This window comes from Schizosaccharomyces octosporus (assembly GCF_000150505.1).
Source record: "Schizosaccharomyces octosporus yFS286 unplaced genomic scaffold supercont6.1, whole genome shotgun sequence".
Classification (NCBI taxonomy): domain Eukaryota; kingdom Fungi; phylum Ascomycota; class Schizosaccharomycetes; order Schizosaccharomycetales; family Schizosaccharomycetaceae; genus Schizosaccharomyces; species Schizosaccharomyces octosporus.
Window position 1 is genome coordinate 3,416,040 of NW_013185619.1, and position 26,082 is coordinate 3,442,121.

At 37.8% G+C, this 26,082-nt stretch overlaps 11 protein-coding genes and 2 non-coding genes across 13 annotated transcripts; 4 read left to right on the forward strand and 9 right to left on the reverse strand.

Moving 5' to 3' along the window:
* The first annotated feature begins 145 nt into the window (after window positions 1-145).
* On the forward strand, window positions 146-2,203 carry SOCG_02350 (UDP-GlcNAc transferase associated protein Alg14). The gene is made up of 2 exons (XM_013160843.1): window positions 146-897; window positions 938-2,203. Exons 1-2 carry the CDS (start codon window positions 427-429, stop codon window positions 1,103-1,105), a joined length of 639 nt encoding a protein of 212 aa, XP_013016297.1. The 5' UTR covers window positions 146-426; the 3' UTR covers window positions 1,106-2,203.
* On the reverse strand, window positions 256-2,441 carry SOCG_02351 (mediator complex subunit Pmc6). Its single transcript, XM_013160844.1, has 4 exons — window positions 2,021-2,441; window positions 1,824-1,929; window positions 1,654-1,776; window positions 256-1,592 (listed from the first exon to the last, which is right to left on the reverse strand). Exons 1-4 carry the CDS (start codon window positions 2,145-2,147, stop codon window positions 1,325-1,327), a joined length of 624 nt encoding a protein of 207 aa, XP_013016298.1. The 5' UTR covers window positions 2,148-2,441; the 3' UTR covers window positions 256-1,324.
* Window positions 2,397-4,718, reverse strand: SOCG_02352 (auxin family transmembrane transporter). The gene is made up of 4 exons (XM_013160845.1): window positions 4,163-4,718; window positions 3,984-4,114; window positions 3,837-3,927; window positions 2,397-3,788 (listed from the first exon to the last, which is right to left on the reverse strand). Exons 1-4 carry the CDS (start codon window positions 4,298-4,300, stop codon window positions 2,841-2,843), a joined length of 1,308 nt encoding a protein of 435 aa, XP_013016299.1. The 5' UTR covers window positions 4,301-4,718; the 3' UTR covers window positions 2,397-2,840.
* A 950-nt stretch (window positions 4,719-5,668) lies between these two features.
* On the forward strand, window positions 5,669-7,866 carry SOCG_02353 (uncharacterized protein). Its single transcript, XM_013160846.1, has one exon. The coding sequence runs from the start codon at window positions 6,625-6,627 to the stop codon at window positions 7,549-7,551; it is 927 nt and encodes a 308-aa protein (XP_013016300.1). The 5' UTR covers window positions 5,669-6,624; the 3' UTR covers window positions 7,552-7,866.
* Window positions 7,771-8,624, reverse strand: SOCG_02354 (40S ribosomal protein S15a). Its single transcript, XM_013160847.1, has 2 exons — window positions 8,505-8,624; window positions 7,771-8,361 (listed from the first exon to the last, which is right to left on the reverse strand). Exon 2 carries the CDS (start codon window positions 8,350-8,352, stop codon window positions 7,960-7,962), a length of 393 nt encoding a protein of 130 aa, XP_013016301.1. The 5' UTR covers window positions 8,353-8,361; window positions 8,505-8,624; the 3' UTR covers window positions 7,771-7,959.
* An 87-nt stretch (window positions 8,625-8,711) lies between these two features.
* On the reverse strand, window positions 8,712-11,115 carry SOCG_02355 (RNA-binding protein). Its single transcript, XM_013160848.1, has 5 exons — window positions 11,074-11,115; window positions 10,643-11,029; window positions 10,364-10,594; window positions 9,736-10,317; window positions 8,712-9,692 (listed from the first exon to the last, which is right to left on the reverse strand). The coding sequence occupies exons 2-5, from the start codon at window positions 10,889-10,891 to the stop codon at window positions 9,141-9,143; spliced, it is 1,614 nt and encodes a 537-aa protein (XP_013016302.1). The 5' UTR covers window positions 10,892-11,029; window positions 11,074-11,115; the 3' UTR covers window positions 8,712-9,140.
* Window positions 11,116-11,290: 175 nt separating this feature from the next.
* Window positions 11,291-13,145, reverse strand: SOCG_02356 (heat shock protein Pdr13; the record flags this gene model as incomplete). The annotated part of the gene is made up of 3 exons (XM_013160849.1): window positions 11,291-11,785; window positions 11,924-12,950; window positions 13,068-13,145. 3 exons carry the CDS (start codon window positions 13,143-13,145, stop codon window positions 11,379-11,381), a joined length of 1,512 nt encoding a protein of 503 aa, XP_013016303.1. The 3' UTR covers window positions 11,291-11,378.
* Window positions 13,146-13,613: 468 nt separating this feature from the next.
* On the reverse strand, window positions 13,614-17,868 carry SOCG_02357 (WD repeat protein). Its single transcript, XM_013160850.1, has one exon. The coding sequence runs from the start codon at window positions 17,720-17,722 to the stop codon at window positions 13,772-13,774; it is 3,951 nt and encodes a 1,316-aa protein (XP_013016304.1). The 5' UTR covers window positions 17,723-17,868; the 3' UTR covers window positions 13,614-13,771.
* Window positions 17,869-18,025: 157 nt separating this feature from the next.
* Window positions 18,026-21,099, forward strand: SOCG_02358 (coatomer gamma subunit Sec21). Its single transcript, XM_013160851.1, has 3 exons — window positions 18,026-18,137; window positions 18,181-20,228; window positions 20,279-21,099. Exons 1-3 carry the CDS (start codon window positions 18,107-18,109, stop codon window positions 20,921-20,923), a joined length of 2,724 nt encoding a protein of 907 aa, XP_013016305.1. The 5' UTR covers window positions 18,026-18,106; the 3' UTR covers window positions 20,924-21,099.
* SOCG_02359 (RNF family protein) lies at window positions 21,054-22,572 on the reverse strand. Its single transcript, XM_013160852.1, has one exon. The coding sequence runs from the start codon at window positions 22,504-22,506 to the stop codon at window positions 21,397-21,399; it is 1,110 nt and encodes a 369-aa protein (XP_013016306.1). The 5' UTR covers window positions 22,507-22,572; the 3' UTR covers window positions 21,054-21,396.
* A 175-nt stretch (window positions 22,573-22,747) lies between these two features.
* SOCG_16197 lies at window positions 22,748-22,841 on the reverse strand. The gene has a single exon. It is a non-coding gene; the product is annotated as a tRNA-Leu (tRNA).
* Window positions 22,842-23,462: 621 nt separating this feature from the next.
* Window positions 23,463-23,546, forward strand: SOCG_16198. The gene has a single exon. It is a non-coding gene; the product is annotated as a tRNA-Tyr (tRNA).
* A 52-nt stretch (window positions 23,547-23,598) lies between these two features.
* Window positions 23,599-25,994, reverse strand: SOCG_02360 (serine/threonine protein phosphatase Pzh1). Its single transcript, XM_013160853.1, has 2 exons — window positions 24,196-25,994; window positions 23,599-24,131 (listed from the first exon to the last, which is right to left on the reverse strand). The coding sequence occupies exons 1-2, from the start codon at window positions 25,689-25,691 to the stop codon at window positions 24,080-24,082; spliced, it is 1,548 nt and encodes a 515-aa protein (XP_013016307.1). The 5' UTR covers window positions 25,692-25,994; the 3' UTR covers window positions 23,599-24,079.
* Between the last annotated feature and the right edge of the window lie 88 nt (window positions 25,995-26,082).

Sequence of the window (26,082 nt, forward strand, 5' to 3'; positions counted from 1 at the left end):
GATGAATGATTTACCTTATTTATTAGTAAAACATTTTTGTTTTAAGTTTACCATATCTTACTTACATAGGAATGAGTGAGAGTTAATGAGTCTACTTCCTTCGTATGAGGATGATAGTTCCTTACGAATATATTTTGCATAATAAGTTAAGTACTAAAACACTGTGCTGAAAACCTATCTTCATTTGTAGGCAGTGATACCAAAGTAAATTTAGTAAGAAATTCTTTGAAGAAACAATGAATTTCAAATAATAAACGCATCATACTTTTCCAAGTACATTTCAGGAAATTTCTGCCCTATAACACCTCTTCTAACCTATTCACATGGATTAAGACCTTCGTAACCAAAGCTGGCGTCAATTTTTTCTAAATTCGTTTTTTTTCTATTTTATTTATTGTATTATAACAAAAAGAACAATAACAAATCATGCTTAAAACGATCTTATTATTAGGCTTGTCTGCCTTCACATCTCTTTTTCTGATACTCGTAGGAAAAGAGTGGTACTGCTCATCGAAGAAGAATGGTCTGAAGAATCCTCATTTGCTGGTGTATTTTGGTTCGGGAGGTCACACAGGAGAGATGATGAACCTGCTTGGCGCAATTGAAGATCAACAGTATCCGATACGATCCTATGTAGTAGGTGCTGACGACAAAATGAGCTATGCAAAAGCAGAAGCATTAATTTCTTCTAACTCACATCAAGCATCTTCAGTTTTCACAATCCCTCGCGCCCGACACGTAAAGCAATCATGGTTAACGACACCCTTTACGGCTGCCTGGAGTCTAATATTCTCAGCTAAAGTGATTTTTTGGAATAAAAACGGTATTCCTGATGTTATACTCTGCAATGGTCCAGGAACGTGCGTAATTTTATGTTTGGAAGGCTACGTATCCAAGGTAAGACAGCCAAAGTTGTTGAATATAGCTAACGTTCTAGTTTTTTGGCAAACGTATTAGGATAGTCTATGTGGAATCCTTTGCAAGAGTAAACAGACTTTCACTAAGCGGGAAAATACTTCTACCCTTTGTTGACCGCTTTTTAGTACAATGGCCAGATCTTTCGCTAAAATATAAAGGTGTCGAATATGTTGGTGTTGTTGCTTAATTACCTTTATATGTATATGTCTGTCTTTTATGCTATAGTTGAATGTTTTAAATAGATACTCTGATTGTACCAAGACTGGTTTAACCAGCAGTTATGGACTAACTGGATTATACAAAATTTAGAGTACTTCTTTCATTCCTAGTATCCTTATGAAGTCATTCAGTTCCTTCAAATTCCATGATTTTAATCACAAGCTGACAAGATGAACCCTTTCATGCTTTATAATCGTACATTCTTTAATTCGCAGACACTGAGTAACAGATTTTTTACATGTTCTAGATTTGCTTCTGCTTGTACCATAGCCTTTTGATTATTTGCATCCGCTACATGGGTATATGTATGCAAAACCCAGGCCTGATCTTCCGCGAGCGGGTGAAATGGAGGATCTATAGAATGTCTTTGCGAAGGGATTAGTGTTTGAAACAATCTGATAGTGCAGTTGTTGGAAGTATACTTCAAACCCTGGACTACATATTCATGTGAAAACCTAAAGAGAAATGGGGTTAGAATTTTGTAACCAAGAATGTTGAATTGGTTATGCTTCTTACTCGTAACCAAGGTTTTCTACAAATTCCATTGGGGATCCATTTGTCAATTTTGCCCGACTAATTGGGCGGATTCCACATCTTCCTTCCCTCTTAGGTTCTGAAGTGCCTTCCAAATGAAGAGACCTTATTTCGTTAATTTATCTCTTTCCTAGTCTTTTAAACCCGCATACCATTGTGCCTTCTGTACCCAGTCAGACTCGCTACTTCCTATGGTATCTAATTGACCACACAATCGAAGCCAGGAATCGGGTTGTCGAGGTAAATTAATGGGAACATCTATATCATTAGTTCTCTAAACTTTACAGTCAACGCAATCTTCCTTTGTTTTGAACCAAGTGAAGTTTCTCTCAGAATATTGCTAACGTACCTTTTGGACGATAAACCATCCAGTATTCAAAAATTATTTTTGGTTCATTGAAAATTCTTAAGAGTGAATTAGCGACAATGTCTGATCGTCTGGATGGTATAACTCCTAATAAGTATAGCTCTTGCATTTCATTGTATGTAGAACTAGTTAGAATGAATTGGCCAACAAGTTAAAAAATATAAGGGTTTTTGGTAAAAGACTTTTCGATATAACAACTACGGACAGTAGAAACTCGCCTTCGTCTTCGTTCAGTTATCAAAAATAATTATGGGCGAAAGCAGGTAATCTGCTGTTAAACCTCAAAATTCCAAATCAACAAATTCCCAGATATTTATCAATTAATCATTAGGTTAATGATTTTTTATAAGGATTTAGCTACTATTTATAAATAACTTACGCAAGATGAAGGTATTATAAATTATGATTAACTATGTAAGTTTGCAGAACCGTCAAAAAAGAAAAAATCCCAACTGAAACGCATGTTACTGAAAGCTCCAATAAAGTAAGGAAAGCAAACATAAAAAGATCTTCTTTTCATAAATTATTATTGGCATGTCAAAGTAAATCTAATATTGCAGGACGCAACCGGGTTCAAGAGAAGGCATAAACGAACATAAAGAATTGAACATCAGTGTTATCTAGTTTGAATCATGAGTATTTGGGTAGTCGATATCTCCCAAGAATAGACTCGGACGGGAGTACATGTCTAGTCAGATCAGATTTGGAAAATCAGACCTTTAAACTAAGAATAAAACTTTAAGGCATTAATTTTGCATGAATAAATAAACCTTTTTAAAGATAAAGTACATTTAACTGAGTCTTATTTTGTCCAATCAACAACCAAAAGACTTGTAAAAGCAAGAATCAGAGAATTTGGAGGTGTGAAAATGGCATAAGACCACCAAAGGACTTTTGCGCATTCTCTTTCAAAAACTCCGTTCAACTGACATATTTGGGTGAGTTGGATAGCAGTAGGACTTCCTACCAAAAGGAAAATAACGACAACAAAGACTGGATCGTCTACTGTGCTAATCTCACTAAAGTAAGATAACAAAGAAAAAATAGGCAAAATCACCATAGGTACAACCACCATTCGTCCGAGAAGACTGACGGTAAGGACGCGCGTGTCATCTATTTTGGTAGGTTGTTCTGAACCCTCTGTCTTTGTAATATCAGTTGCAAGACTAGCACCCAAGACCACCAAAATCAATGGTACAGCAACGTCACCTACCATTCGGATACCACTGGTAACACTGGCCTCAACAAAAGAACCAGGTTCAAAAAAGAATCTCTGCAAGGGTGGGACAACGGCAATGAAAAGGGCAACGAATAAAGAGTACAGTGGAGGACTGAAAAAATCTAATAAAAGAACAATTGCTTTTTTTAACTTAGAATCTTTAAATTCGATGTCCTCGGTACTTGCTTGGGCATTTAGAGACTGGGAGAATCCACTAGAAGATGGTAGATTCAGTTGGCCATAGTCATCATGTTCGTTAGGTGTTAATAAATTCTCAATTTCATCTTCATTAGCAGTCCTGCGATCCCATAGTTGATCGTAATCTTCCTCATCATGAGGCTGGTTAGGCGATAAGAGAATTCTATAACCATATGACCAACGAAGAGCCTGACCAAGTTGAGAAAAAATTAGAAGATACATGATACCACGAGAAGCCACTTTCTCAGCGTTATCATCGGGGATTTTATCCCACTTTAGACTTTCTACCGTATTCGCCAAAGAAGTAACTAAGGCTAAAGGAAGAGAATTGGACTAGAAGCGACTTGATTAGCGACAAAATAGTTAAGGTTTTATTCTTACGTTTTGGAAGGCTATGCACGCAGTAGCAAAATTTCGTTGTCGACGAGTGAGTCTAAACATGCGAGACATAACATAAGAAACCAGCACAGAACTAATAATAAAGTTTAGCAAAAAGAAAAAAAGATCGCTTTGAAGAGAAGCTCTTACATTGTTGTAATTATCACATAGAAAAGAGGTAGTAAAGAGAGATCAATAAGCATTTTTAAATTCAAGCCATTACCGACTTTTTCAAAAACCAGACAGGGTGTGAAGAAGTAAACGTTGAGATTGGAAATCGTCTAAAGATGTTAGAAAATAAGAAGAAAAGGCATGGAGATAGCAATTACCTTTTGAGATTCTCTTGAGAGAAATCCCTTCTTCGCCAAGATAAATCCTCCAAGGGCGATCACGATGACACCAAGATCACTTTCTAAAATGGGCTTTAAAAGTCCCCAAACGTCGATTCGACCAAGCAAGGAAGTCATGGTAAACGCAGAGTAGATTCAAATATTTAAGAAGCTGAAATTGAAAGAAGTACTCGACGGAATTTTACAAACTTTTTTTTTTAAAAAAAAAAAAATATACAGGGTCAATGGAGGTTGCTATCAAAAAATGAAGAATAAAACAGGAAAGGCTATGGAAAACGTTAAACGTGGCGAGTATGATACAAAAAGCCCAAATCCTTGTTGAGTAAAGAACAACGGCAAAAAATTTACGACCTGCGTCCTCTATTAAATACTTTCAATTCTTCTAGTTTAGAAGTCGTTTTCTTTAACGACTACACGCTAATTAAGCTGAATTGATGATCAAAACGGATGTTGAGGAAGGCAAGGTTGATAGTCCCCGTGCATATAATATTATCATCAAGTAGCAGTGTTACTTCACAGGGAACGGAGGTATAAACAAAGAAATCAAATTTGGAATTCTTTCATGGTAATTGTCGTATATTAAAGGGAAACTTATTTAAAAAACCGGCCGTTATTTATGCTAAGCTTTGATTATAATAGATTGTTTCATTGACGGTGTTAAGTCGCAGTTAAAAAATAATAGAAAAAGAAAATAACCGGGTGAGAATATAATTTTCATGTAGATTTGTTAAGGACTAAACTGCTCAGCATAGCCTGCACTGTAGGGCAGTTACCTTTTAGTGTTTGTTGATATTAAAACATTCTAGTTGACCCTAGCAAGTGATTTCCCAATGAAAACCGAATACATATCTGATCAATATTATGCTTATGTATTTCTTTCAATGGGAAAAAAATAATGATAATAGTTTACATACGAAAAGAGCTCTTATGTCTTGTATATCATATTCATTTTTTCGTCGAAATAACATCATTCTATACATTAAATGAACAACGAATCTACACTTGAATTCGGGTTAGGAGGGCAATCGATCAGATTCGCAAGGAATAGATAGAAACAGAATAATATGAAATAAAACTTTACTCTTTTTTTGGATTCAAGCTCAAACTGGTCGTATTACCAAAGTTATTAAGTAACAGATTCTTTTCCACCACTTGAATTCAAGAAATTGCTGCTGATTTTTACCTGGAGATCAGATGAAAGCATAATTTTTTGGAATTTAGCAACTATTCAAGGTTTCTCATAACTTGCTTAATCCTGGCTAGGCATTGGTGAAATAATTATTACAAAGGTCGGCTTTTTCTTAGTGCCTGTCGGCAACAAGATACAGGAATTTGAATCATTTTTAGGCATTATAAGTTTTTATAATCAAGTTTACTTTTTTATTCATATATCTAAGTATCTCTGCGTCACCTCTTCCAAAGAAATGCATTATTTCTATCGTCGCCAATTCCATCATCCCTCTACAAGCTCACCAGACATATTCTTACTTTTGATAGTTGAATTATTTCCTCGTATTGATACTCCTTCCATAGAAAAGTACACATAATCCTGTGATTTTCTATACTTTTTTCATCGATATATTGAATTATCAAGCTGCTAAGGATTTGTTCAGAAAGACGTTGTCCTTTATTTATTAGGATCTACGTACCAATATTCAAGCTTGCCTCTCCACACTGAGATTTGCAGTGCCAAGTTTTGTATTATAAAAGCATCGTACTCTAGCCATTTCACTTTTTTTCTTTGGATCTTTTCTTGAAGCCCAAGAACTTGCTTAGGCCTTTACTCTTTCCCGTTTACCTCACATTTTACATTAAATTTTCTCTTGTTTTTCTTTTAGTGGACTACCTTCGCTTGCTTTACTCAAGGGAACATAGTCTCATCCATCTCGCTATTGCCTTTTGGACAGTACGTAAATAAACAAACGTACCTCCAACTGAGTGTAGCTTTCGAACTTGTCTTGTTTCTTTTACTTCATTATCTATTTATTTATTCCACCAGAGGAACTCGTTTCCTCTTTAAGGATCTTTCGCTCGTTATCCATTCGTTGACTTTGATTGTAAATTATTAGGACTTTTGACTTTTGTTTTTTTTTCTTTAAAGTCCTATACATCTATCATCGACTGCATCCATTTATTTAGATTTTTTTACCTGTTTTTATTTTCAAAATTATTTGTTGCATTTCTTTTCTTGCTTTACTTTTTAGAAATAAATCTAGGAAACTTTTGATATCTTGGACGAACAATCTGATTGTGAACTCATTTTGTCATTCCTAAGGGACCGAACGATTTCATTCAGCAAGACGAACCCAATTCAGTTTGACAATCTTCAATCATTTTTCACCTGGTTCTAAGCCTGAATTTACACATCTCATATCCTTGATTTTTCGTTTCCACGCATTTACACTCGCATCTATTTCTAGCCTACTCACAACATATACGTTATGTCGATTCAAAATTCGAGATATCATTATCCAGATACTCCACCTCTTCGACTTTCTTCACAAGAGCTTTCTGACTCGACGGTTTCTGTCGCCTCAAACTCCAAATCTCAAATTCAGAAAGGACTATACCAGACACTAATTGCCAATTCGAACCCTTCTTCGTCTTTTATACAGAATAATGTAACAGCCTTGTCCGCTTCTCGCGCACCAACTAACCCCCGTCGTACAAAGCGAGGAAGACGAACGAAAAAATCGAAAGCAGAAGCACCAAGTATAAAACGCGCACGATTGCATCGAAGCAAAACGACAAGCGATTTGTCATCCCTTGAAAATAAAGAATTAACCACAACGTCAAAACCGTCGAGCATTTTATTGAATTCACATTCTTTAGAGAATATCCCAAGTACCTCTGAACTAAAAGCCCGCAAAGCTGTTCTTGAATCTCGTTTCCATCGCTTGTCACATGCTCTCGCTGAATACTACACTAATCGAATCAAAAAAGCTGAACATGACATTCATAATGATATACATCCTGTTATCAATCGGGAACTTCAAGTTTTCGCTGCTGATTATGAATCTCGGATACGAATCTCTACTAATTCAGCAACTTTCGTTCAGCGTCAGTTAGAGAATTACCTTTCTTATAGGCTGCAAACAATCTCAAAAAATTATCAAAGATACGCTATGCTTATACGGCAACACTTGTTATGCAAAACGATGAAGCAGTATCAAAACCTGTGCGGACGCCGTGTATGCGATAACTTAACTTTAATATCCGACCCTTCCACCATCCAACAAGAACATAAGCCTGCTCAAAAAATCTCCGAATCTACCTTACCTCGTGTGACCCCTATATTCCTACCCCAAATCCCGAGTGTCCTTTCCGACCAGCAAGCCCTAGATGATTTGGCTCTTTGTAATGTCTAGCTATGAATATTTTTATGTACTGATGCGACGCATTTCACCCATGTGTTTACTGTTACTTCCGTTATAATCCTATATACGATATTATTTCTCTATTTATGCAAGTGCAAACCATCATATCACGAGAACGATCATATAGTATTTAGACCTTTCACATGTAAAACTTCATACTTTGCTATCGTGAGTACTACCACATATTAAATATACGCCATAGCTCTACGCTCTCGGTTATTACAAGATGCATTATATTCAGATATTAATATACATAACCAACAATAGTCTATGTTTCACGAGATTCAATTAATGTACCATAACCTTTTTCAAATCCCATAACATATTGCTTTTATAACCAACATGACCGCAATATTGCGAGATCAACTTTCAGTCAACTTTCCATGTTTGATTGTGATTTTAATAGAAGAAACCAAGGATCTTACCACCAGTGTCCTTGGCACGAGCTTCGTTATGAGACATGATACCACGGGAGGTGGTCAAGACAATGATACCGACTTGACGAGAGGGCAAGAGGTTGTTGACCCACTTCTCAATATCCTTGAGCTTGATGTTGAAGCGGGGAGAGATAACACCACACTTGTTGATACGGCCGTTCAATTGAATAACGATCTTGCCAGAACGATGGTCATCAATCTCCTCGAACTCGTCAATGTAACCATGCTTTTGCATGACAGTCAAAAACTTGACGATGACCTTGGAGGAAGGACGGATAAGCACTTGACGACGTCCACGACGTTCAGCATTGACAATGTTGTTCAAGCAGTCAGAAAGAACGGATTGACGGACCATTTTGTTTTTCTAATGAAAGCGTTAGATTTTTCTTGAGTGTCTTGTTTAAAGATTCAAGAAAAAAGAGTCAAGCTACTGAGTACATTAACTTAGTGAAAAGCTAATGTTATTCAGTAACCACACGCTTGTATCTTTCCTCTAAAGAGTCATACCTATTGTTTAATACTTTAATATTTTTTAAACAGTTTAGAATGCTGATGAAGGAAGAATGAAAGCACGTCGTCAGATGGAATAATTCTAATCCAAGACAGTCACTACACCCTACCCTAGTGCGTGGAACCGAATTCGAACTACATATTCAGTGCCATAACCCTAAAACGATATCATTTAGCACTTGATACGATTATCATATAACAATAAGGATTCATTAATGTAATGAACAAAACAAAGAAGCAGTTAGGCAAAGAATTGAAAGAAGAAAAAGAATATTGTTGTAAAAAAGATTAATTATAAATAAAGAGCAACTACAAGAAAAATCTTCAGGTTGGAAAACTTGGCTGATCTAGCTAGAATCAATTGTTCATACAACTTGCGTAAGTTAATCAGATTCCTAGGAGTTTTTGCGATTCTTATTATTCGCATCGCAATATGCGATTAAAAGTAAAACATTTATTTACTGGATTGTGTTTTTGTTTTCCCATTAATCATTTATTCTCATAGCGTGTGAGATTTCGCTTGTGACAATCTGTAACAGACAGGATATCATCGTAAATAAATGCTAATTCATGCGATAACAATAAATAAATAAAGTAGAAAATCAGTCGGACTTCTCAGACATCTGAAAATCATTATCTAGGATTCTCAAAATATAAAGATCTAGCACGGGTTTTTACTCGATCGACTGGTGTCATGTTTATCTTTATTTTTGCGTTTTTAGTGCCTAAGCCAACACCTGGCAGGTATGCTGTAGGTTCCGATGATTCATGCGAATATTCCTCAGTAAACTTATTTTTAAAAGGTCGACTTCTCGGGGATTGATCAGGCTGTGATGAGAAGTTCGGTTCTTTCAAAGAATAAGCATCGTCAGTAATATGGATAGCCCTTCTCTCTGTAGCTCTATCTCTATAATCATGACGTTCTATTTGTCGAATACGGTTCATATAGCTTTCAGCAGCAGTAACAAGAGGACTACTATTCAAATTCTTCTGATGCAGAGAAGATTGTGTCAAGTGCTTCAAAACGTGGCCCCAACTGTGAAATTTTCTTTCACACAAGACACAGATAAGCATCGACTTCCAAACGTATCGTAGAAGATACTTTTCTTCTTCTTCAGTAAGTTCAGGCACACCTTCTGTTAGTTCTTTCTGGGCACCTTGCCAACGTGCCAAAGTGAGAGCAATCTATTAAAGTTAATAAAAGAAATTTATGCGTCATCAAAAGTACCTTTTTGTTTGAAGGGGGTTCTGCGGGTGTCGAGCGTGTACGCTTTTCTCTTCTTTGTTTCAATGTCTTCCCAATCGGTTTAAATTGTTCTTGGTCAACATTTTCGGGGATAAATACAGAACAGTATAGGTTCTTGTCCCAATAAGCACGATAACCGTCTTTAGTAGGAAATTTGTAATCTTCATCTTGTTGTTGAGCTGGAATAAACACTCCTTCATGGATATAATCAACGAACACTTTCCGAGAAGCGATTGTAAAGTGCTTCCCTGATAATGTTCGTATTTTTGTTAATGTTTTCGCAGTCTCGTCAACATCCACTAACTCAATAATCGCATACCCACAAAAGGAATTGTCTTTCTTTTGTCGAACCATAAATAATCTCTGGACGTTGCATTCCAATTTCGACAAACCTTTAAAAAGTGTATGATCAGTTAAAGAGCGATCCAAATTCCTTAATAAAAGATATAAACTAGGAATATCACCAGCGTCATTGCTTCCATTTCCTACTGTATTGTCAACATACGATCGTAAAGTTTTACATTTGAAGCAAGCATCTCGAAAAGAATAGTTCAACAAATCACACTATAATGGTCAGTAAAATTCAAATTAGTAGTTATGTAAAAAATACATTTTCACATTTCCATCCATCAATTTCTTCTCGAGCTTCTCGTGAATAGCGAACACTTATGTCTCTACCATCAATATGAACTGAAGGAAAATTCCTTTCCATCCATACTTTCGAACTTGTCAGTGATATGAACTTTACAAAGCTATAACACTTTGATTCACGAGTAATTTTATCGCGTATGAGTACAATACTGTCAATTTCCGCTCCTGTTTGGCTCATCAGTTCTGAAATCTTCAACAAATGGTAAGCATTTGAAATAAAATTATCTGAAGTTCATACATGTTTCTCATCTGTTGTAGAAGCCAACCCTCGGAGAATAATTTCTTGGTTAGGCACTCCTGCAAACCTTGGAGCAAAATTGGCTTTAGGGTTTTTTTCGACATTCTTTCTTTCAAGATCGTCCTCCATATCTCCAGCATTCTCCTGAACGATATCTCTCTCTTCGTCAAATGGATCTATATTTGAGACAGCCCTTTCCATATCGTCTAGTAATTTTTGTTTAAGCTCATTTTTTCTACCAAAAACCATAAAAATAAGAATATCAAATAAACAAAATAAGTTCGCTAATTTCTTCGCATAGGAACGTTAAGGAATGTTTGAGGTTTGGCACCTATATCTGGTATATGTTCAACATACTGGCATAGATATATTACCATGATTTCGAAACTATGGAACCATTAGTTGTCATTCAGCGTGACTAAACTACTTACTTATAAATAAAATAACACATAAAAGCAAACAAGACTTAGGAATATCTGGGGTCAAAGCAAACCACCAAGTGTTCATTTCAAACTTGTCAGTATAACCCCAATTTGTTGTTACATTTCTTACAATTAATTTAATTTAATGAATGCTTACTTGGGCCTTTCACAACTTAATACATCCTTCCTTGTTTCTAGAAATACTTTTGTAAAACAGTACTAACAATGTAGTGAAGTAAAAGCAATACATTACTGAATTCAGGAATCATATTTTATAGAATTACTAGACGTTTTTACCAACCAAAACCAGAATTTTATGCAGATCCACGAACGCTAGAACCCTTGCCGTCCTTAGGGCGAGCAGTGGCGGTAAGCTTTCCATCGACGTCTAATTGAAGAACCAAAACAATCTTCGAATTAGGGGATACGTCGGGAATATTGATGGTAGCGAGAAGAGTTTTGGGAACAGCAATACGCTCCTTAATCTCTTCAGGCTCTTCCTCTTCTTCATCGGAAAGAGCTTCCTCTTCATCCAAAGGCTCGGCTTCAACCTTGGTAACTTTAACAGAACGTTCAGCCTCGAAGATAGGGATATAAGCTCCACCTTCCTTGGGAGCGACAACCTCAACAACTTTACGGGCGGGTAAAGCAGTCTCAACGTCAAAGACGGTGACAAACTTTTCACCTTCGTTCACACCGATAGGAGCAGTGAGATGAGGAGCTTCGACAATGGCAGACTCCGTAGCAGAAGCGATGTCGGCAGCTTCAAAATGACCAACCAAAGATGCTTGGACGCCAGAACCAATGGCAATAAGTTCAGAAGCGTCAAAAGGCAAAGGAGTAACAGAGCTAGTTGAACGGATGACAGTCTGTTCAGGGAAGATTCCCTCCATTAAAGAAGTCAATTTGGGAGTGTTAGAAGCACCACCAGCCAAGACCACTTCAGAAATATCAAAAGGCTCCAAGTTAGCCTTTTTAACAGCTTGCTCAACAAGTTGGGCCATGCGGTTCAAAGGAGCAGCAGCGGCGATCTCGAAACGAAGGCGGTTAAGAGTAGAATGGAAATCAATGCCATCGGCAAGGGAATCAACAGCAGCAGAAGCATTGGTATTATTGCTGAGAACTCGCTTAGTTAATTCACATTGTTCCCTGAGCTTAGCAACGGAACGGGCATTTTGAAGGGGGTTAATTCCGTTCTTCTTTTCAAATTCCTTAGCAAAGTATTTGACCAATACATCGGTCAATTCCTCACCACCAAGGTTTTCATCATGAGCAGTGGATAAGATAGTCATCAAACCACCCTTGATAGAAACAACGGAAACTTCAGAGCGGTTGGCACCAAAGTTAGCAACGACAAAGGTCTTATCAATGAGAACGGTCTCAGAATACATGAGAGCAAGAAGGATAGCAGCGGGATCGTGAATTAATTGAAGAATAGGGAGACCAGCTTGAGTAGCTGCGGTTTCCAAAGCCTTTCTTTGTTCATCCGTGAAGTAAACAGGAACGGACATAACACAGCCATCAACCTTAACACCTAAGAAGTCTTGGGCAGACTCACGAAGACGTTGCAAATGGCGAGTGCTGGCTTCTTGAGCAGTAACAATCTTCTCCTTTGGTTCAGATTCCTCATTTTCTTGAACAGTGACCTTGAAACCAACTTGTCCATCAACGTTGACAGGTGAAGCTGAGTAATGACAGTGATGGTTGTTAGCTTCTTGGTAGGATTTACCAATCAGATCACGGAAGTTGGTAACGGAGTTATCGGCGTTGCGAACAAGTTGGCCACGAGCTTGAACACCATGGTATTCTTGGTCGCCTTGGTAAGACAAAATAGAAGGAATTTGACGGTTTCCTTCTTCATTTGCTAAAACATCAGTTTTACCATCCTAAAAATGCAAGTTAGTACACTATTTATAGGGTCAAACAGTAGGAATTTCTTAACAGCACAAAAATCAATGCCTGTACTTGCGACACACAGTCTTTCCTATATTTAATTTACATACTCTGTTAAAAGAGATAGAACTGTTTTGGTTGCCAAAAGAAATACCGATGACAGTCTTATATTCTTCGGATTCTGCCATTTTGAAAATTTTGGTGGATGGTAGAAGAGTGATACTGCACCCAAATATATTACACTAACACGGTGATACTTACCAGCAAGAGTCGGTAATCCCAATAGCTCCATTTTTTTATATTTTATATATATATAATGTTTAAAATTTTATTTATTTATTAATTACTAGAGCGTTTTTGGAAGGAACCATGAATCCACAATTCCTCTGATTGCCTTCAATAAAATTTATACACATTACCAATGAACGAATGCTTGTAAGACTGAATTAAGTACAAAAAACTGTAAAGCCATTGCTGCTTGCCCAGCTCATCATCTCCCTTTTTTTTATTACAACTATTTTCAGGTCAAGTGTAGAATACGCCGCAAATTACTACATGAGCAAAAACATGTATATGAATAGATGAGAGAATCAATACATTACTCATTTAGCTCTTTGAAATGCCTGGCTAATAAAGAACATGCTACGATGGATAATTTTGTGAGATATCAAACCTTTTATTTTTATTTTTATTATATGAAAGTACAAAAAACGCTTAAATATTAACTGTCCGACCATAGAACCATTTCTGGATTGAAAACGAGGTAAAGATAGACAATTCTTGATAAAATATTATTAAACATCGGGATGAATTATTAGTAGTATTCATTAACAGCATTGGTGATTAGTTCGTTTTTATTACAAGAGTAGAAATTTATTCGATTGTCCGTACTGTCACCACATGCTAACATTAGATGATGAGGGTGGAATTTCAGGCAACTAAGTCCACCAAGTTTCGAATGCGTTAAAAATCGAGAACTTTCGCGGAAGGTGTTGATGTTTTTTCCGTCGGTACTCCATACCTTTACATATTGATTGGAAGATCCAGTAGCAAACACGGGAGCATGACTATGAGTGCTTAAAGAGGTTAAATTATTTGCATGAGCAGGAATCGTAAGTAAACTATGATTAGATCGAATATCCCATAGTTTTACCTCACCATCCGTACTAGCTGAAATTAATTCTCTCATTCCTGACGACTGCATCTCCAAATTGACAATCCTTGAACCATGCTCTTTCCAAACATCCGTCATAGATTCCCTTGCTGGCAATCGTTTATCATATACCCGTAACGCACCATCAGAAAAGCCAGCAACTATAACGTTACATCCCACTAGGTCACTGGTAAGGCTGGTAATAGAATTGCTACTTCTGGCCGGTAAACTAGAATGACATAGTTCTTTAGACGCATCCCAGATCCGTATAACGCGCACATCGCCAGCTACAAGGAGATGGCCACAATTTTGCTGCCAATTTAGTAATAAACCAGCATCACGATCTCCAGATATCAAATCCCCTAATGCATTCCAAGAAGTCACCAGTTCAATGTCCTCGGTATCATAATTTCGATAAAGGCGAACAACACCTTCGGATGTAACGGTCATTAATAAAGCAATGTCGTCTTCGTTTAATAACTGCATATCCATAACATCACTCCTTAAATTTGCATCAGTTTTGAAAGCATTAAGGCATTTGGAACGACTCCAGTCCCAGACTTGAATTAAGTTATTAGTGCTTAATGACACCAGCTGATCTTCAAATTGGTGAAAAATTAGCTTCTTTGGAGTAAAGACATTATTTACTGATGAAACCTGCTGATTCCAATGATTATTCCCGGAAAGTTCGGCAAGGGGTCTCGTCTGGTAGATCAGCTTTTCATTTCTGTTCCTTCTCCAAAGACGTTGATTATAGCAAATGCTGCCAGGTTCATCATCTTCATTGGGTCTCATTTGAGGCTCTGTATAATACTTACGAGACCAGTCGAAAAAATGGCTCGTCAGTGGCATATCAAGTTCGGATTGATATTCTATACTGTTAAAAGAAGGAGGGACAGGAATTTTAGCATCCGTCAGACGTGAAGCTCCATAATCACTTGCTTTGCTTTCTCCATTAAGAGAAAGTATATCAGAAGCTTTATCGTTTCCAGAAAAACTTAAAGCTAGTCCTTTCAAAGACTTTGTCAAAGAAAACGATCTGTTCAGTTTTTTCCTTTCAGCCGAAGCCCTAGAAGCAGAATAAGATCGTGAGTCACCCCGGAGAGAAGTGTTCTCAGTAACTGTATCCTGGGCTGAAACTGGGTTTCGTGGAACAGGTAAACTTTTAGAGACGAAAGCAGAAAACTCATCTTGAAGAGATGAGTTGAGAATACTTTGGTAGACGTAATTTACAATTGCTTCCGCCGCCATTGAGACTTCCACACTTGGATCAGCTGACAAGCTCAAAATAGCCTGCCAAACAGTGTCAAATATCGTTGATTCACTAATAGGGGTATGTCGTTTTTTTCTAGGATTCAGAGAAATGCTGTCTTCATAGGCTACGACGATAAATTTCTTTTTATAGCAAACCACAAAATGAGATAAAAATATTGTTAGTTCGCGACGCACCATAGGAGAAGCATCCGACATTGCAACAAGCGCTGAGAACGCAATATATGTTTCTATAGCTATAACTTCTTCAGTTTTTTCGGGGAAGCCCATGAATGTGGTGAAGGCTACTAAAGCTGAGGCACGAACCTCTGGAACAGGGTCGAAAACAATTTCACCAAGCCTTACGTGAGCATTATCACGAATAGCTGACCATTTTGCTTCGGAATAATTATCCCAGAGTTGAGCGATACATAGACAAGCCCATTGTCTAAGCAATGAATCAGGACTACTCAGATGACTCAAACAATGTGATAATACCTGAGGACCAAGGCATGCTAACTGTCCTTGTGGAAATCCTCGACAGAAGATGCTCAGAATGAACGCACACATAGCGCGGTGTTCCGAAATATTACTTGAAGGAAAAATTGAAGAATTCGGGTTCAAGATTTGTACAAAATACCCGTAACCATTATCCTTAAGTAAATCTGCTTGACATGAGTCATCGACTGCTAAGATTCTTGCCCAAATAAATACCAAAACTGGCTTCAATTCTATAGCAGGCGATTGCAGTAATTTTAATACGTAGGGGAAAATGCCAATAGACAAAGCTAAATCCACAGCCCATATTCCTAGGTCAAGGAATTTAGATAGAAGAATTAAAGCTCGAAGACGATGCACCTGAGAAAGCAGGACTTGCAAAACAAGTGGTAACTGATCAGGAGGTTTGCGAGTTATTAAGCCTTGAGAAAGCCAGACTTCAAAAGCCGTCAGTTGTTCGCTAAAGAACATGGAATGCTTATATTCATAAGATGCTCCTTTGCTTTCAGCATCGAGCATATCAGGAAGTTGGGATAAGCAGTTGTCAATGGCGAGATCCCAGGAATTCCACATTGGGTGATCATGCGTCGGGGGCAAAGGAGGACTAGATTGTGGATGACATGAATGCACCAGCATGATACGTTCGGCTAAAAGGAAATTACGAAAGAGAGCAGCAACCATCAAATCTTGACGGAATAGTCTTCGAAAGAGGTGTTTGGGAAAAACATTCCATGCAATAGTATCCGTAATGGCTGTGAAAATCCAATTTAGTTCGCCAAGCGGTGTCCGACGATCCTGCAAACGACCAGGTATTTTCAGGAGCATATTTAAGTTTAATTTGCTAGGAAATGGATTTTGGAGTACATACCACCTGACGGATATCTCAATAGGAGAAGTCAAACAGGATGTAAAAAGGTCAGCAGGAAGATCAGGATTCATAGGAAGTGTTTCCTTCGGACCACAGGCTGCAAGCTGGATGCTCGTAGCATGCGATGGCATAGCTAAAATATTGGGGTTTTGTTTGGCGAGACGGAAAGCCTCCCTGTCTCTCTGCTCAGCAAATCGGATAAAATTAGCAATGATATTTCCAGCAGCACTGCAATCGTAGACATAGATACAAGGCGCTCCTAACCAAGTTTGTAAATCATACAAAGATACCGGAATATATTGAGTATAATTCTTATTAAAGACCCATATTTCACCAGAAGATGTAGGCATAGGAACACCATGCCCATTATAATGAAACAATATCCGCTCTTCCTTGGCGTTTCGACGTTGCGCAATACAAAGTTTCTTTACTTCTTCGATTGCCGGATCAAGGTAATGACGATATCTAGTACGCATACTGAGCGTCTCATATTGTTGTTGTAAGTTTTTTCCAATAGCTTCCAACGCTTTGGAAGCGGGCAAGGAAAATGGATCAATCCAACATTCGTATTTAGCACAAGGATTAGGTTTGATTATATCAGGTGGATCTACCCCTATGTTTAAACATAGTAACAATGCGGCTGAGATTGTTTTCAATCTTTCACGCATTCTCCAGTCATGTATACTTTCCGTGGCTTCGGCAGACTTTTTACTAATCACACCTCGATGTCGTTTGTCTGTATAATACATATAGAATACTTGCTCTAGCATATTTATATATTCTGCATTATTGTATTCTTCTTCAAACCCATGCCTGGGTTGAGGAAATGCAACTCCATAACCATCATTTGCTGAACTTATCGTGTCCCCGCCAGTTTCTGTCATGTAATTACTAGTCTCTGTATAACCATCACTCCCTGTTTCATTCGTATTAAAGCTCATAATGGACCTATGGGTCCTAGAGCTAGTGGAGTGTTCGCTATTTCGGTCATTCATATCGTGTAAACCAGGTGGTTAATTCATAGAATCATTTCTAATTTCCTGGAATACTTCTATTCCAAAATATTCTTCGGGTTCAAAGGAATACACGTTCTAAATAATAAACGATTGCAGTGATTCTGCTGAAGCGACTGGTATTCTGCTGTAGACCCTCTCTAGTAGGCAAGAGTAAGTAGCATTTAGTGAATTGTTTCGTTGTGTTTAGCATATCGTTTGTCTTCGTATTTTCTTTTAGTGCAGTGTAACGGGTAATCTTTATTTGCAGCTGGATTTCGACGTTGTAGGGTAGTTACTATTTACCCTCAACGATACACAGCTTAGGCGAATTTAGAAGGGAAGTAATCTTGCTACATTTTGTAGACGAGAGGGAACCTTCATAAAATGAGTTATTCCAAAAAAGATGAAGATAACGGTAAGTACAAGAGAAGATACGATGGGCGCTAATTGTAGTATAGATGAGTCGATATTTTCGAACATCAATCAGGTTTCTGTAACGCAAGATGCAAGAGCATTTCATCAATCTTCAATTTCACCCAGAAAAAGCCGAATGTTGCTTTGTAAGATTGCATATCTGCTGTATACAGGAGATCGATTTCGTGAAAAGCAAGCAACTGAATTATTTTTTGGCATCACGAAGCTTTTTCAACACAAGGATCCTAGTCTAAGACAATTTGTTTACATTATAATAAAGGAATTGTCTTCGGTTGCACAGGATGTGATTATGATTACTAGTAGTATTATGAAAGATACCGCAACGGGAAGTGAGGTGATTTATCGTCCGAATGCTATTCGTTCACTTGTTCGAGTTATTGATGCGAACACAGTCCCTGCCATTGAGCGTATCCTTACAACTGCCGTTGTTGACCCAGTGTCTGCTGTTGCTAGTGCTGCACTGGTGTCAGCCTATCATCTATATCCAGTAGCCAAGGACGTGGTATCTCGCTGGAGCAACAAAGCTCAGGATGCTACGACTTCACATATTGTTGGTAGGAAGGTTGCTAATTCAACCTTCTTTACTACTTCTTTAGGCTATATGCCATCCGCCAGTGGTATCTCCCAATATCATGCACTTGCTCTGTTGTTTAGGATAAGACAGTCTGACCACATCGCTGTTTTAAAGATATTTCGTGATATTGCTTCAAAGGTCGCTGGACTTTCTAACTCTCATGCTTTCGTCATGTACGTCCGTTATGTCGCTAGTCTTATGGATCAATATCCCGACATGCGTAAAGACATGATACCTTTATTCCATAACTGGTTGAAAGGTAAAGGTGATATGGTCAATTTGGAGATTGCTAGAAACATGATTCGCCTGAAAACCCTTGGTGATGAGGATTTACGTCCCGTAGTCGCTGCGTTAACAATATTCCTTACTTCCCATCGCTCGGCCGCTAGGTTCTCTGCCATTCGTACTTTAAATGAATTGGCTATGACCCGACCTCATCTTCTGTACTCTTGCAATCCTATGATTGAAAGTCTAATCACTGATGCAAACCGTTCTATAGCAACATATGCTATTACCACTTTGCTCAAAACTGGAAATGAAGAATCCGTTGATCGCCTTATGTTACAAATAGCTAATTTTATGTCTGAAATTCCCGATAACTTCAAGATTATCGTTGTTGATGCCATTCGTTCCTTATGTTTGAAATTCCCTCGTAAACAAGAGGCGATGTTATCCTTCCTTAGCAATATACTTAGTGACGAAGGTGGTTACGAGTTTAAACGTGCTGCTATTGATGCTATTTTCGATATGATTAAATACATTCCTGAGTCCAAGGAGAAGGCCCTTGCCGAGTTATGTGAGTTTATTGAAGACTGTGAGTATCCAAAGATAGCAGTCCGTATCCTTTGTATACTCGGTGAAGAAGGTCCCAAAGCTGCGGAGCCAACAAGATTCATTCGATATATCTACAACAGAATTATGCTTGAAAATGCAATTGTCCGGTCCGCCGCTATTAGTGCACTCACTAAATTTGGTGTCAATGTCAAGGATAACTTTGTTAAGCATAGTGTAAGAGTCATTCTTTCAAGATGTTTGGATGATGCGGATGATGAGGTGCGCGATCGCGCTGCTTTCAGCGTAAATGTTTTAGATGACATGGATTCCTTCCTACCTTTTGTCAAATCTAACAAAGTCCCTTCTATTCCAGCATTAGAACGTAGTCTTGTTCTTTACGTTACCGGTGACAAATTTGATCAACCTTTCGACATTGAGGCCGTTCCTATGTTAACTCAAGAAGAAATCGATGCAGAAAATCTTAAAGTTAAGAAGGCATCCACTGAGATTACTCAAGTTGCACCAGCTCCAGTTGTTGATGACACCGCTGAAGAGGTAGTCAAAGCCGAAAATGAATTTAAGTCTGTTTTGGAGTCTATTCCTGAATTCAGTTCTTTTGGTCCGGTTTTGAAGTCGTCTTCTTTAATTGAGGTTACTGAACGTGAAACCGAGTACGTGGTTAAAGCTATCAAGCATGTATTTGAAAAACATATTGTTATTCAGGTAAGTTGATTTAAATAATTAAGAAGAACAGGTCATACTAACAGATTTAGTATCAACTTCAAAATACATTGACGGAGGTTATTTTGGAGAATGTTACCGTTGGCTGCGTATCATCTAATGAAAATTTAATTGAGGAATTTGTGATTCCTGCGCCAGTTGCTGCTAACGAACCAGTATCAATTTACGTCAGTTTCTCCTACGAAGGTTCTAATTTGTTTAATACTCCTACGGTCATTGAAAATGTATTACGATTTACATCTAAAGAGATTGATCCTCATACTGGCGAACCGGAAGAAGAAGGTTACGATGATGAGTACAATATTGACGATTTGTTGCTTAAGTATGGTGATTTTTGTATTCCTTCTGGCGTTTCCAACTTTGATGAGCGTTGGGAGCAACTTGATCATGAAATTTCCGCAGTTTATTCGCTTAGTGAAATCGAGTCTTTCAAAACCGCTTGCTCTCACTTGGTGGAACTTTTGCAAATGCAGCCCGTGGATGGAACAGATTGTGTTAACGATGAAGCACCTTTGCATGTACTAAAGTTGTGCGGTCAATTTGTTTCCGGAGGAAGAGTGCTCGCCATCATAAAGATGATTCGTCCAAACGGAGCAGATGGTGTCACCATCAAGTTAATTACAAGAGCTGAAGATGAGAAAGCTACTGAGAGCTTGCCAACCGCTTTTGAAGGATAGATAATTGAGAACAACTACTTCATCCGACGAGAAACGAATTTCATGAAAGCCGATATTATTCGAAAGACGGAATTAACAAAGCTATGTATAGGTGAAAGATAGATAGAAACAAAAACCTTAATTATATTAGGCAGACGAGAATGAATGAATTTTGAAAGAGTATATTAATTGTGGAATTAGCTACGTTCAAAAAAGCAATATTATATGTAATGTGTGAAAGCATAAAAAATAGATGAATTATATTAACCAAACAAAGCAAACAAATGGAAGCGAAATGAGAAGTGATCATTAACAAAGGGGAATGGAATAGATATGCAAATTCAGAACTCATTAAGAGTTTAAGTTTTAACATCAAACATAACATAACGGAATAAAAAAGGATAATCCATGATGCGTAAATGGATTGAAGAAAAAGGGAAATCGAAGAAATAGGAAGGAGTGAATAATGGGAAGAGGGAGATCAGAAATGTTGCTTATTCAACAGAGGAACCGGCAAAAGGTACGACAGCATTACAAGTAGGACAGGTATGTCTGTAGTCGACTACCCATTTCGATATGCAATCTCGGTGAAACTCGTGTTTACAGGGAAGCGCAACAACTTTATCACCACGATTGAATGCTTCAAGGCAAATGACGCATTCGACACCATAGGCAGCACGTCTAGCAGTTTCGTCCATTAAAGGTACTGCTTCGTCATCTGGGATATCGTTTTCAATGTCTTCTTCGTAGAATCCTTCCCTTGAAATTGTCCTTGAGGGTAAGTTTTCAATGAATTCTTTCGTTTTTGAACGATCTTTATAAGAGCGGATAATGCGGCGAATAGCAAGGATTTGAACGGTCGCGAGCATGACGATTGAAGGAGAAAAGCATACAAGAAAGGGCCAAAACATATCACTAAGCTCTTCTGGCTTGGCGAAAATTTCGAGAGAACCGTTTTCTGAATACAATATATCGGAATACAGAATGTTGAAAGACGCAGTGGAAACAAATAGAGACGGAATTGAGACCCAGGAGTCTTCTTTTCCAGGACCTACCATATATTGTAAACGAGAATTAATTTGTTTCCTGTTGTCACCGATAACAATTCCTTTGAATCCTTGTTCTTGAGCATGAAGCGCTTTTTCAAAGAAGGTACACTTGCCTCGTTGTACTACAAGAAAGTTCAGTGCATCATCGTCCTCATCTTCGTGATTCTGAATTTTCGATTTAACAAAGTCAACAGAGTCTTCTGAAGTCCTTTTGAGTTTCTTCTCTTCCTCATTTAGGGGTAAAGACATGCTCATTTCTTCATGTCCAGACTTTGCGTCAGAGCAACCTGTCATATCATCTTGGAAGTTTGAGGGCAAGGAAAGCCGAATCTTTGTGATCAAAGAGCTATTCGTTAATCCTTTACCAAAATTAGCCTGTCTTGCCCACAATGTTATGTTTCGAGCAGGCAATTGTAAGGCAACATCCGTGCTACCACCGAACCGGCTAGGAGACAAGAAGCTGTCTATAATTCCAAAATCAAAAGCCATGACTTCAAGAAAAATAACATAACTTATAGAAGCTAATGTACATAACAAAATTGAATAGTTAGACATATCGTGAGTCTTTAGAGAATGCAATGCAGAGTCACAATGACTGGCAGCGGTAGAGCTGTGTTTAGAAGCTAACCGACCGTTCCTAATATCCTATAAAAATTTACATACATCCTCCTCACTACGATACTTCATAATACGTACAATATGATACTTCCGAACGACTCGACTCTCTGTCTCCTTATGTGTGATTACAGAGTTCGGGGGATATCACTAAATCAAAAAAGAAAAGCAAAAATGTTATTGACGAAGGTGGGGTTCGAACCCACGCCCACAAACGTAGACTAGCAGTTGCTTTCACCTGAAGCTAGCGCCATAGACCACTCGGCCACTTCGCCCTTGGTTGGTAGTAGCTAATACTAAACCTTTATGAGGCGTACTAGTAAAATGGTGGGTCCATATATTTAATTATTTATTCACTTGTAAACAAACAAATAAAGAATATAAAAAAAATGTAAAAATACTGTACTATTCAGAAACTAACCTTCTGAGATTCAAAAAATTTTGAATTAAATAAAAGTATAAATGGACCCCTCATGTCTTGCTTCATTGCTAGTTGTCATTTGAATCACTGTTTAGGTAAAACTTCAAGGACTGATATAAAATCAGAGGAGAAGACTGCGATTTTTATTTGAAATAATGTTTTTTATTTATTTTTCTTAGCTGTTTCGTTTTAATGATTCATGGAATGACTGAAGCTGGTCGTGTTTTCCATTAAGATTAACATATAGAACTAGGAGGAAACGCTTGAAAAAGAATCACGATCGTAAGAGTACTCATTCTAAAACAAAATTTATCGCTTCTAAAAGAAAATCTTTACCGTTTTATGTCTATGTCTATGTCTCTGTTGTTTTGGTTTGGTTTATTCATATAAACAACTATTTGTCTTATGGAGGAAATAAGTACTTTAAAAGCACACAGCGTCAAATTGTGTCAATACAGAACGTCTATCAACAGTTCTCTCGATGGTGTAGTTGGTTATCACACCCGGCTGTAATGTTCAAGATACCGGTTGGTCGCTAGTTCGAATCTGGCTCGAGAGATTTTTTTCAACTCTATTTTATAGACGGAAAAAAATATTTTTATTACATATCTATGTAGGTTATGTTGTTTATTTTTGGTTTCTTTGGCTTTACGGCTTGTGTGGTGTTTTGAAATATAAAGAATTCATTTAATCTCATCGTCTGTACCCAAACTTTAGGGAACATTTCATAGCAATCAAGAAGTCAACCATTGCTTTTCTTACAATAAACTTTTTAAAAAGAGAAATCAAAAAGATAGCTAGTCAACGAGAAATAAACGGCTTTTAGGAATAAATTTGTTTTTCAAGATCTATCAGTGAACCATTGAATGAATGCAAAGAAAAAGTGCCTCGATGGAACTGCCGCAATCACCATTCCTATTACCAAAGTTGCAATTAAATTTCCATTAAAAATAAAAAAAAAGAGACAAGAACAACAAAGAATCCTCGGGAAAAAGAACCGTCCCAAGAAGCATAATCGTAGACTCCTTAGAAGGTAATCACGTAACTCATCCACGGATCGAACTTACAAAATAATGCATGACAAGAAACAACTCAAACACTTTGTGTAACCTGCTCAGCAGGAGGTGATTGGTAAACAGCCATACTGTGAAAAAGTTAGTATCATAATTCTTACTACACTTACAAAAGTTATCGTTAAATTTACATACCCGCTGTGTTTGCTCTTCTTTAGTTCTCGCCGAATGGCAGCTTGATCCAATGGTTTGATAAGTTCGAAAGAGCAAAGAAGCTCAGAATTAACACTCATGACAGCACCCCAATTATCAAATTCTCCACAATAATTGGGGGCAGAAAAAACCGTACATAATGTCCTCTCATTAAAAAATTCATAACCATCTTCAACTACCATATGCGCACGACAAATCAAATCAAAATCGTGTCTTGCCAAAAATTGCCGAATTATATTTTTGTTAAATACAAACGAAACACCTCGTTCATTATCTTCCCAGTCATTTTCCATGTCTGCAGGATCAGACCACAGCAAATCATTCAATAAACCATAATCAGGAACATCCGTGGGCCGAGTTATCTCTTTTATATCATCCATAGAACTTAGAGCAGGAGACAATCCTCCATGTACACAAAAGATTTTGCCGGCAACTACAGAAGCAATAGGTAGGCAATTAAAGGTATTGATAAAGGTCTTCCAAATCTTAATATTGCAACGTCGTTTACATTCATCGTAAAAGCCATAAACACGAGTAATATTAGCACATTCATGATTTCCACGAAGTAGAAAAAAGTTTTCGGGATATCGAATCTTGTATAAAAATAAAAGCAGAATTGTTTCCAGGCTCTGTTTACCACGATCAACGTAGTCACCAAGAAATAAATAGTTCGAGCTCGGAGGAAATCCACACATTTCAAATAGTCGAATTAAGTCCGAGTACTGTCCATGGACATCACCGACGATTTTAACAGGTGGCATGAGTTCTAAAAAGGTGGGTTGTGAAAGAAAAATCTCCCTCACAGCCATGCAAATACTAACAATTTCAGCGTTTTTCAAGCAAACGCTTTTGCTGCTTTTCCGAGAATACCCAGCATGAATAAGCCGTTGAATCATTTCGTCAACATTTAGACTCACCAATGCATCGGGATCATCCGGATTCATCGAAGATAAAGCAGAATTCGGGATTACAACTGGACCCTGTGGATCATACTGGAGATAACCAGGAGAAGTTGCAGAATCCGCTATCGTTTCATGATTCGAGTCGTAGGACCCAGGAGAAGCAAGCGATGAAGGTGGCGGTGGTGAAAGCGACCGATTACTTGTCATTCCTCCTGAGCTAATATTACTTGACGAGACACCACCTGTAGTAGAAGTGGGCGATTGGCTAGTGCTCATACCAGCAGCTGCCAATTCTTCTTGATTTTGTCGGTACAAATTGGAACCTGAACCAGAGGTAGCCAAAATGCCCGGTGATGGCGGTGGAGGAAGGCTGGGCGGTGTTTCAGGAAATTTATGGCGGCTGTTGGTGGTATCCGTAGACGTTCTTCGATCATAAGTAGAATCTTTGTCTTTATCTTTCCGTAAAGCTGTCTTTAAAGATTTAAAGGATCGGATTGAACCTTGCGTATCTGATCGACTAAACGAAGGGTAGGAATCCAACCGATGATCACTATGTTTACTACTCCCTTGTCCCATTGTGTCTCAATCCGTTAGTTTCCTAGTATGAATTTTCAATCTTTCTTTTTTTTAAAAATCCCTTTTTACGTTATTTAGTTACTTGCTTGCATTTAGTGCCAAAAAATTCCACTTTCTCCTTCTCTATGAGTCTTCCAAATTCTATTTCGTATCTGTTTGAGAACCCTTCAGTATTTTTTCACTCTTACGTATTTTACGTTTTAAATCGTTTCTTTCGTACGTTTGTATCCGGTTAAATCTTCGAATTGTATAGATTCGTAGGTTTGTGGTAAAAAGCGAGTTTCCATGGAAGGTAATTTGCGGCCAGTTGCTACAGACGCAATAGCCCACAAATATGGCTTCAACAAGATTCGAATTCTTGACATATATAGCGAAATGGAACACAATATCG